Source organism: Bison bison, unplaced genomic scaffold, assembly GCF_000754665.1.
Source record: "Bison bison bison isolate TAMUID 2011002044 unplaced genomic scaffold, Bison_UMD1.0 scf7180017864064, whole genome shotgun sequence".
Classification (NCBI taxonomy): Eukaryota; Metazoa; Chordata; class Mammalia; order Artiodactyla; family Bovidae; genus Bison; species Bison bison.
Window position 1 is genome coordinate 1,430,125 of NW_011494636.1, and position 11,835 is coordinate 1,441,959.

Genomic DNA, 11,835 nt, shown 5'->3' on the forward strand with positions numbered 1-11,835 from the left:
TAACACTTTCTACTTTGCTAGTCCTATTTGCTGTTGTTGAGTTGCTAAGTCATGTCCGACTCTTTGGCAACCCCATGGACTGCACCCTGACAGGCTCCTCTGTCCATGGGATTTCCCAGGAACAATACTGGAGTGCGTTGCTATTTCCTTCTCCAGGGCATCTGCCTGACCCAGGGTATCGAACCCACGTCTCCTGCATTGCAGGTGAATTCTTGATCATTGAGCAGCCTGGGAAGCCCATTTGCTAGTCCTATACTTTTCCATTAAATGTGTCTTGTATCCCTAGGTCTGTTTTTCTCCTAATGAGGGTCAAGCAAACTTGTTAGATCATTTTAAGCAATAAAAAAATATATCTTCCTAAGATAAGCGGTGCAAGAAATAAAATTACACTTGAAGAAGTATGACCAGAAAAAAAATACTTTTAAAATGTGAGTAATATTTTAAAATGTAATAGTTCAATATGCAATATTTAGTTTAATAATCATATAGCAAATAAGCCTCTAATTACTGACATACCCTTTACAAAGGATCTGAAAATCAAAACCATAAAATTATATATTTAATCAACTATCGTATCTTCAGAACTTGGATGAGCTTAAATGGAAACAATCTTATTTACAAAACAATAGCTTCTTTAGTGGACAATATCTATGTATTAAATAGGCAAGTATTAGTGAACAATACCTATGTATTAAACAAAAAGCTACTTTGGTCTACACTGAGTCATGCATAAAACTTTCTCTGAGAAAGAGCTTATTGACAGTAAAGATTGGTAAATAATCATTTTTAATGCTAATACAAATTATTCACAATAAATATATTTTAGATGACAATGATCTGCTAAAAGGGTGCCAATGATACTCTAATAGAGTAGAAGAGGCAAAGGGAAAAATTAACAATGGTATAAAAAATGCTGGTACTAAGGGTGTGAGTTCCACGTGACAAAAGTCCCACTTGAATTTGGAATCTAATCTTTCAGTTAAAGAAAGGATTAAATATAAAAATAAATAAAAACGAATGTGACATTATTCACAATGTATTTTAAGAATGAACAACAATCAACTGAGAAAAAAGGTATAATAAAAAACAGCTTAAGCAGTATAGGTCATGGCATTAGATCTCATTGATGGTTTCATTAAAAAAAGAGAAATAGCAGAGTAGAAAATCTGATTGGGAAGAATACATTTTAGATAAATAATAATAATTAGTTTGATGTACAATTAGTGGTTCTGAAAGAAATGTCCTCATGAAATAAAAGATCTGATAAGGATTTGGTCTCATGAAGGATGGCCATCTTAGTGATCCATAACATTCCCAATGATATCTGAACATTTGCAATACAACCAATTACTTTTGAGTTTCTGAGACAAAGGAGAAACTTGAGAATCATTCTTGATGAAATTATATTAATATCAGTAATTCAAATGTGTAAAGAAGATAGCAGAATAAAGACTTTTCAGTCCCCTTAGTCTAGAAATTTACAATTATAAGGTAAATAAGTCACATAGCTATAATGTACAGCACAGAGAATACAGTCATCCCTTAGTGGCTGCAGGGGACTGGTTATAGGATCTTTTCAGATATCAAAATCCATGATGTTCAACTCCCTTACATAAAATGGAGTAGTACTGTCAGCCCTCCACATCCATGGATTCTACATCCAAGGATTCAATCTAATTGGATCTGCAGTTGGTTGAATCTGCAGATGCCCACGGATGTGGAGGGCTGTACAGTCAATAATATTGTGGAACTTCCCTCATGGTCCGGTAGTTAAGACTCTGTGCTTCCAATGCAGGAGGCATTGGTTTGATCCCTGATCAGAAAACCAAGATCCCTCATGCTGGCATGGCCAAATAATAATAATAAAATTATAATAACTCTGTATGGTGAAAGATGGTAATTAGATTGATCATGATAATTTATTAATGTATATAAATATGGAATCCCTATGTGTACACTTGAAACTAATATGTCAATAATAATTCAATAAGAAAAAAATCACGCCCAAACCAATAAGAAGAAACAAATGCAAACTTCCTCTGCAGAAAAATTAGGAGATATCTGTGATTTCCAAACCATAGTGAAGATAAGAGTATAGACAGAAAAATTTAAAGAACCTAGCCCAAAGAGGGAGGGGTAAGATAGGGGTGGAGATTAAGAGGTTCAACCTATTAGGTGTAAAAAAGCTACAAGGATATACTGTACAATACAGGGAATATAGCCAATATTTTATAACTATAAAGTATAACCCTTAAAAATTGTGAATCACTATGTTGTACACCTGAAACATATATTATAAATCAACTATATCTCAATAAAAAGATAAAAATAAAGAACCTAGCTTAAGAAAGATCAAACTCATGTGTCTGCAGAAAAGAATGACGTTAATTCCACATACAGAAACTTAGAGAAAGACTTGAACCAAGTACCATGGAGGCCGCAAGTAGGGGGAGGGCTGAGAAAAGGATTATATGGCTCCTGGGCCGTCATCTTTGATCTGTCCAATATGGTCAATTCATACCCATCTGCCTTCAGAGCAACCAGACCTTCGAAACCCACAAACAGTAACATAAAAACTTCAAAAGGTAAGAGCCATTTGTCTACACAGGGATCAAATGCAAGGTTAAATACTGAATGGTGGCACTAGCCCTACCCCTTCCTAAAGAAAGAAAAGAAAGTTAGTCACTCAGTCGTGTCAAACTTTTTGTGACCCCATGGACTGTACCCACCAGGCTCCTCTGTCCATGGGATTCTCCAGGCAAGAATACTGGAGTGGGTTGCCATTGGGTTGAGATCTTCCCAACCCAGGGATCAAACCCCAGTCTCCCACATTGCAGGCACTCTTTACTGACTAAGCCACTAGGGAAATCCACCCCTTCCTGGTCCACCCCAATTTATTTTCCCTAGCTTGCTCTTAAAATGTTTACATAGCTAAGTAGAAATTGGAGGATCCCATTTTTGAAAAAAGAACTGTACAAAGAAAACATGCTGATGTTGAAGAATTCACAAAACAAAGTCAGCTTGTTGCTAACGAGTTCAACCAAGAGTAATAAAACCCAAGACTATAAGCCCCACTCATTTACACAAAGCTTGTTAAGCTTCTCAGTGCCTCTCCCAAATAGGAAGAAACTGACAAGAAGCTAGGTGTTAGAAAAGTCTCCACCATAAAAGAGAAAAGCCAAAACACATAGGAAAAAAAAAAATCCAAAGCTAACAGAAATAATGCAGAGAGAAGAAAATGTACAAGAGAAATGTACAAGAAAATGTACATGTATTTAATATTAAAATTAATATTAAATTTCTGAGAGGAGTGGGAAAGAGGAGAGTATATTCTTGAAATGAAACAAGGTCTTAGAAAGGGTTCTTAGATATGAAAATGACAGCAAAAACTAAATATTCATCAGAATTTTCTGTAATGATAGAAAAGTTCTGTGCTGTCCAACATGGTAGCCACTAAGGCCTTGAAAACTGACCAATGCAACTGGAGAACTAAAATTTAATTTAATGTTAATTTAAATAACCACATACTTTGCCAACAAAGGTCCGTCTAGTCAAGGCTATGGTTTTTCCAGTAGTCATGTATAAGAATTGATGCTTTTGAACTGTGGTATTGGAGAAGACTCTTGAGAGTCCCTTGGACTGCAAGAAGATCCAGCCAGTCCATTCTAAAGGAGATCAGTCCTGGGTGTTCATTGGAAGGACTGATGTTGAAGCTGAAACCTCAATACTTTGGCCACCTCATGTGAAGAGTTGACTCATTGGAAAAGACCCTAATGCTGGGAAGGATTCAGGGCAGGAGGAGAAGGGGACGATAGAGGATGAGATGGCTGGATGGCATCACCAACTCGATGGACATGGGGTTTGGGTAAACTCTGGGAGTTGGTGATGGACAGGGAGGCCTGGCGTGCTGCGATTTATGGGGTCATAAAGAGTCTGACACGAGTGAGTGATTGAACTGAACTGTGGTCAGTGGCTAACATACTGGATAGCACAAAGTTGAAAGACAAAATAGAAAAAAAGTCTCCCCCAGAAAGAAAAGAAGACAAAGACGAATAAGATAGAAAAGTTCCAGAATCTAAAGACCAGGAAAAACCAATATCTAACTAATAGAAGTTCCAGAAACAGAACAGAGGAAACAGAAAAGAAGAAACAGCAACCTGAGTATAAGGATTATGTAATTTGAGCTGATGAACATAAAGTTCTTTTTTAGTACCATTATACATTTGTGCTGTCTTAATAAGCTTGGCTTATTTCAGCTGACAGTAATGATTCTTCTCAATGCTCAACTTGTCACCAGTTTCTCTGTGGCTAGCTTCTTTAGGCTCATTTGGTTTTCTTTCTCAAGGTGCTCTGATTCATTTAGCTGGTAAACACTGAGACATTCTTAGTCCAGCCAGAATGAACTACTTTGAGTATCTTTAATATGCTATCCTCTTCCATACATGCTATTTCTTTAGCCTCAAACCACTCACCCATTTTGAAAATCCCAACTCATCTTTGTAAATCCAGGACACACACTAGCTTCTCTATTAGGAGACAGTAGAGGGCTTGGCTTGGAGTCAGAGCTTCCCTATTGATTAAATGTATGACCTGGCAAGTCACCTAATCTCTAATTGTTTCCTCATCTGCAAAGTAGAAATAATGGTACTGCCCTCAGAGGCTTTTTACGGAGTAAATAAGTTACTATGTGTAATGTGCTTAGAATGGCACTTAGAAAACAGGTCAATAAATGTCTCTTATTATTAGTAAAAGGTATTCTCTCTTTCGGTGGAGTTAAGTGCATCCCCTTTGTCTCCATGGAGCCTAGAATACATCTCTATTATGGGACATACCATATTTCTATGTATATAACCACGTGTCTCTCCCTTAGACAATGAGTATGTTACAAGCAAGGATTATGTTCTGTTTTTCTTTATATTCCAGAACATTCCAGAGTATGTTCATTATAATAATTAATGCTTAGTAAAGAACTGAATGGTGAGTAAAGGTAAAGATCTGGACTAGACTAAAAACTATGAGAAAGAAGTAACTATTAACCAGAAAGACAAAAAAGAAGTAGGAGGACTTAGCAATGAAAGAGAAGCCAGGGGTGGGGAGGAGCAAAATAGATGAAGGAGATTAAGAGGTACAAAAGACCAAGTATAAAATAAATAAGTTACAAGGATGTAATGTACAGCAGTGAATATAGTCAATACTTTATAATAACTTTGTATGCAGTATAATCTACAGAAATATCAAATTACTATATTGTAGAATCGAAACTAATACAGTTGACCCTTGAACAATGTGAGGGTTAACCTGAGTATACCTGACAGTCGGCCCTCTGTGTTTATAGTTCTCTATCACCTGCGGAATCAACCAACCATGGATGGTGTGCTGCTGCTGCTACTAAGTCGCTTCAGTCGTGTCCGACTCTGTGCGACCCCGTAGACAGCAGCCCACTAGGCTCCCCCGTCCCTGGGACTCTCCAGGCAAGAATACTGGAGTGGGTTGCCATTTCCTTCTCCAATGCATGAAAGTGGAAAGTGAAAGTCGAGTCGCTCAGTCGTGCCCGACTCTCAGCGACCCCCTGGACTTCAGCCCACCAGGCTCCTCCGTCCATGGGATTTTGTAGTACTGTAGTATTTACTATCGAAAAACATCCATGAATAAGTGGATGTGTACAGTTCAAAGCCATATTATTCAAGGGTCAATCATATAATATTGTAAGTTAACAATACTTCAATTAAAAAAAATTAAATTCCAAATTTTATAGTCTGAGAGAATAATAGAGATCATGTAACTGACATTCATTCATTACAAAAAATGGTAAATAAAATATGGCAATGAATATCACAAAATCCTGCCTTTATGAAGATTACAGTCTATTGGAAAGAATCAGAAAATAAACGGTTGAGACATAATTTATGGTGTTGCTGCTGCTGCTAAGTCGCTTCAGTCATGTCCGACTCTGTGCGACCCCACAGACGGCAGCCCACCAGGCTCCCCCGTCCCTGGGATTCTCCAGGCAAGAACACTGGAGTAGGTTGCCATTTCCTTCTCCAATGCATGAAAGTGAAAAGTGAAAAGTGATGTCGCTCAGTTGTGTCTGACCCTTAGCGACTCCAGGGACTGCAGCCTACCAGGCTCCTCCGTCCACGGGATTTTCCAGGCAAGAGTATTGGAGTGATGTGCCATTGCCTTCTCCGAATTTATGGTGTAATAAGTGCTAAAAAGAATAAAGGTTATAAAAAGCTGATAAGAAATAGAGTTTGCTTTTTATTGTAGATAGATTTAAGGTTATAAGAAAGTACTTATGTAGACACAGGAGACATTTACAATTATTGTGGCTGGTACACAGATTAGAGACTGTTAAAGATGTGCAAGTTCTCTGCATAAAATGAGATAATTAGAGTCAAGGTGGTGGTGGTTTAGTTGCTAAGTCGTGTCCAATTCTTGTGACCCCATGGACTGTAGCCTGTCAGGCTCCTCTGTCCATAGCATTCTCCAGGCAAGAATACTGGAGTGGGCTGCTATTTCCTTCTCCAATTAGAGTCGTAAGAACTTATTAAGGAATAAATTTGAACATAAGAGAGAACAGAATCTGGAAATATGAACAGAAAAGAGAGAACGATGGGAGCATACATCACAAGAGACATACTATTGGGAAAAAGTAGAAGAAAACAGGAAAGGACTGAATGACATACAGCAGAGGTACTCGGTAAGTACTGCTAAACTGTGATTGAGAGAAAAAAAAGTTTTTACTCCCGAGAGGTATTTCTAGATTTGAGTCTTCAACAATGCCAAATGCTAGAGGTAGGATTGGGTGAGATGAGAAAAAGGCACTAAGCACTTGGTATATTCAAAAAAAATGTTCAAGTATAAAGGTCTTATATTATGTGGTCACTTTTTAAGAAAATTAACCAATATACCCATTGGTTCTAAGAGACATATTTTCTCTAGAATTGAGTTGTTTTCAATCAACACTCTGTACGGTGCTTGCATGTATAAAAGATGTTTACTAAGTGAAGATTTGCCTTTAGTATTAGTTCCTAAGCAATAACAAAACATGCTTTTAGAAAGAAGTCTTTAATATGTTACCATGGCAGTGTCTGGATTGTAGTCATCGATCTGCTCGAGAGTATTTATATCTTTATTCCCAAGTGCTATTTGAAGAGCTATAGAATCATCAACATACCTAGGTTGGTAAGATTAAGGAAAAACAATTTTACTAACAACCAAACAAACAATACTGTATTAAGACAGCAAAGTGTGGTCTATTGTCAGAGAAAACCTTCAGGTTTATGACTTCAAAGGACCCTACTTCCTTTCCACATTTGGCTTCACTGAAACCACATGATAGTTTACTAGTCACAGCAGGAGTTGGCGATTTTCTGAAGCAAAGCCCCACGGCATCAGTTATTCCGTCAAGGGAGATGGAGAGGAAAGCCCTGCCCAGGTGACTCACAGCTCCACATCACCCTGTATGTACGTGGCCAGTGGCTCTGTGGACAGCATCCTCAACTGGTGTACTCACATGACCAAAGCGTTCTTCCTGATTAACTGAGCTTGCTTACCATGAGTGCTTCTCTTCAGTGCCACCTCTGGAGTATGTACTTTAAGTGACTGACTGTACATGTTTCTGTCAAATCAACCTAAGTAATTAGCAAGTTATAATGGATGAGCTTCAGGTTTATAAACAAATAGTTACTCTAAATTTTTAACTCACATGATAATTAAATTTAACAAAATAAAGATTCCACTATATAAAAAAAAAGAAAGCCAAAAACAATTTGCCAGCTTTTGACTGAATGTCTAGCTAAAAATACCACCACAAAGATATGGAAGGAGTGCAAAGTTCTACCATTCTGGTTCAGAAAGGATACTGCCCAGCATAGCTTAGTGTTTTGGGATCAACATCATCTTCATAGGCATTCAGAGGGATGAGTTTCCTTTTGATGGGATCAAAAACTAGCTGATAGAGGAAGGTATTGTTGGCCCGAATAAATCCTTTGATGTAATCTTCTGGTACTGTTATGTTCATCTTGAGATAATGTCCAATTTTCCTGACGACCTAATAATGAGTATAAATATATTTATGAGTTATTTAATACCTGAAGATAAAGAATAGGGGAAGTATTATTCCCAAGATCCATCACTTTACATTAGAGAAGGATGAGGAGGGATAGAAAAATCAATTGCTTTTTTTGGGGGGGTGGGTGGAATAATTGCTTCACAATGTTGTGTTAGTTTCTGCTGTACAATGAAGTGAATCAGCCACATGTATACATATCTCCTCCTTCTTGGACCTTTCTCCCATTCACCCCGTCTAGGCCATCATACAGCTACATTAAAAACCTTAACCGGTAAACACATCATGACTTAAAATTCAAAGATATGTTCTTCGCCTTCAAAGTCTCTTTCATCCAGAAAGCAAAAACAAAACACACAATTACCTGAGAATTAAAAAAAAAAAACAAACAAAAAAAACCCACAAATATTTGTAGATCATATTTCAAAAAAGAAGTCAACATTTTAACTTCTATTAGAGTCATGGATGATTAAAGCTGGAAGAGATGAAGAAGAGAAGACCCAGAGACCTGAAGTGATCCTGAAGTCACAGGCTAGTTAGTACATGTTGCTCTATTTCAAAATCTGCTACTATCTCCCAACCTTGAGATCTGTCTACTTCAGTACACCACCCTTGGCCCTGAGGACTCACATTTTATAATCTTGGAAATTCTGCTCTGCAAACTCTAAGGGCTTAAGAGAAATACCCAAGGTACAGTGAGGGTAGGAATAATCTACTTCATTTTTTAAGGAAAAGACATCAGAGAATCTATACAGCAGTGATGTAATGAGGTCTCAGAGTTTCTTTAGAAAATACATGACACTTCCTTAAATTGTATGAAGAAGTAGGAATCTGGCTATATTTTATTAAGCCATGTTAAAGAGATTTACATAAATGTGCAATTCCTCTCATAACTTTCATTTTTTTAGAAGACTACTTCTCATAAAAATACGATATCAATGTTAAAATGCAATGCATTAATTATTGTTAATTTTAAGTGAATTAATAAACATTAAAATTCTTCTCTTTCAATTTCTGACTCAGTAAATTTCAATAGCTATAACCCATATAAACAAAAATAATTGTCACAAAGAGTTTTTAAGAGTGTAAAGGGATCCTTTTGAGACCAAAAACTTTGAGAACCGTTACTACAGAGTAATAGGACAGAAACAAAAAAAAAATCGTGCATTTTAACATTAATTCAACCCTAGAATATCTTATCCTGAAGTTTCTTTATATTAGTCTTCATTTTCAAAAAACTACTACTAATCTTCTGTCAACTGCTAAAAACAGGATTCATCTGCTGCTGAAAGCAAAGCTGTAGTGTTTTAATCATTTCTCCTTTCAATGACACAATATTGGTTATGGATATAATAGAATATTTAAGATCCACATTCTGATTGATTCATCTATTACTTAAGAATTGCTTAGAAACTGAACACAAGAGTTGGTAAATCACTCTTACCTTTAAAATATCTGGATTGTTGGCTAGTCTTAGTAGTTTGCAGGCCTTGGCTAATCCAATTCCACGCAGTGATGAAAGATAGTCACAGCCTGAAAGAATGCACATGTAACGGAACTTCTCTTCTGTGAACACATCCCCAAGCTGTTTGCACATTCCCAGACGAGCCTGATCAACTTCTAGTCCATTTCCAAACTGGTCCATTTTTAAAATAACCTTCAAGAGGAAGGGAAACTGTGAACACCTGTAAGAGTCATTTTTATTTTTCATCATCTAATCCACTGCAGCATTTCTAAGAAATCTTTCCTGTTCTTTATCATACGTGAGCAGACAGATACGTAGGCCAGGTAATTATTGTGAAATTTGCAAATAAGTTAAATTGAAACACAGGCCATGGCTGGACAAAGTCATATGCCAGCACTCGATCGTTTAGCCTCTGGTGTAAAGAAGGCTCTTTCTGCACCTACTCCCTACCTGCACTACCGGGTTATCATGTCAAACAGCAATTCTTACAAAAAGCATCTTCTCCTTACCCTCCACTTTTACATATTAAAGTAACCCTTTGCTTAGTCTTAAAGTAATACATGTTACTTGTAGAAAATTTGGAAAACAGAAATTCAGGAAGAAAACAGAAATTGCCTCAAATGTCTTATCTATCACTATTACCCAGCATCAACCTTTTCACAGATCCTTCTAGTCATTTATGAAATAGATAATATAAAATAGATATTAACAAAAATGAGATCAACGTATAGTTTTGTATCTTAATATCATAATAAAAATTTCCATTAAAGTTTTATACATAATTTTAAAAAACTGCAAAGCATCTCATTAGTAGATAAGTTAGCTTATTCATCTAATCTAATTGAGAACTACAAAGCATATAAGTAATCGTTATTAAAAAATAAGGCTACATACCACTACAGAATTTAGAGAAAACAACAAAATCCTCTAACTTTAAGGGCTTAATCTGAAAAATCATTCAGATTATACAAATGTCAAGCAGCAAAACCTTTCTTCCCATTTTAAATAAAATTATTATTAACATCACAAGTAGATATTAGTTGCAGGTATTATATAAGATAAAAACTTCAGCACCTTTATTTATGTTAGGTACCTTTTTACAGCCAAAAGCAAGGAGATCAGAGTCCTCCGTAATCACAGCTTGTACAATGCCAGCCTTGTTAAGATAGGCCAGCTGCGCATCCGCTTCATATGGGGCCACAAGACAATCTACTCCCTGAGACCGAGCAGCCTGTGAGAAAGGATGAGTCAGTCTCAAGAACAGCATCTGGAAAGCACTGAACAACTTCCTGTATCAAACCAATTTATCACCAGCCTCAACATGTATTGAATACATGCTAGTATTATTTCCTTTGAAGTACAGGTTTCTACTTTTAGTCCTAAATATTGAACTATTAGTTCAGTTTAGTCACTCAGTCGTGTCCGACTCTTTGCGACCCCATGAATCGCAGCACGCCAGGCCTCCCTGTCCATCACCAACTCCCAGAGTTCACCCAAACTCACGTCCATCGAGTTGGTGATGCCATCCAGCCATCTCATCCTCTATCGTCCCCTTCTCCTTCTGCCCTCAATCCCTCCTAGCTTCAGAGTATTTTCCAATGAGTCAACTCTTCGCATGAGGTGGCCAAAGTACTAGAGTTTCAGCGTTAGCATCATTCCTTCCAAAGAACACCCAGGACTGATCTCCTTTAGAATGGACTGGTTGGATCTCCTTGCAGTCCAAGGGACTCTCAAGAGTCTTCTCCAACACCACAGTTCAAAAGCATCAATTCTTTGGCGCTCAGCCTTCTTCACAGTCCAACTCTCACATCCATACATGACCACAGGGAAAACCATAGCCTTGACTAGACGGACCTTTGTTGGCAAAGTAATGTCTCTGCTTTTCAATATGCTATCCAAGTTGGTCATAATTTTCCTTCCAAGGAGTAAGCGTCTTTTAATTTCATGGCTGCAGTCACCATCTGCAGTGATTTTGGAGCCCCACAAAAATAAACTATGACACTGTTTCTCCATCTATTTGCCATGAAGTGATGGGACCAGATGCCATGATCTTCGTTTTCTGAATGTTGAGCTTTAAGCCAACTTTTTCACTCTCCACTTTCACTTTCATCAAGAGGCTTTTGAGTTCCTCTTCACTTTCTGCCATAAGGGTGGTGTCATCTGCATATCTGAGGTTATTGATATTTCTCCCGGCAATCTTGATTCCAGCTTGTGCTTTTTCCAGCCCAGCGTTTCTCATGATGTACTCTGCATATAAGTTAAATAAGCAGGGTGACAATATACAGCCTTGACATACTCC

General features: G+C 37.3%; 1 protein-coding gene across 1 annotated transcript in view; it reads right to left on the reverse strand.

Annotated features, from left to right (window-relative positions):
* Positions 1-11,835, reverse strand: part of EXO1 (exonuclease 1) — a 43,711-nt gene that overhangs the window by 23,296 nt on the left and 8,580 nt on the right. Inside the window, exons 6-9 of the mRNA XM_010836683.1 lie at positions 10,630-10,767; positions 9,516-9,728; positions 7,866-8,053; positions 7,081-7,177 (exon numbers count right to left, since the gene is read on the reverse strand). Of these exons, the coding sequence (XP_010834985.1) occupies positions 7,081-7,177; positions 7,866-8,053; positions 9,516-9,728; positions 10,630-10,767 (636 nt within the window). The remainder of the gene's footprint in view (positions 1-7,080; positions 7,178-7,865; positions 8,054-9,515; positions 9,729-10,629; positions 10,768-11,835) is intronic.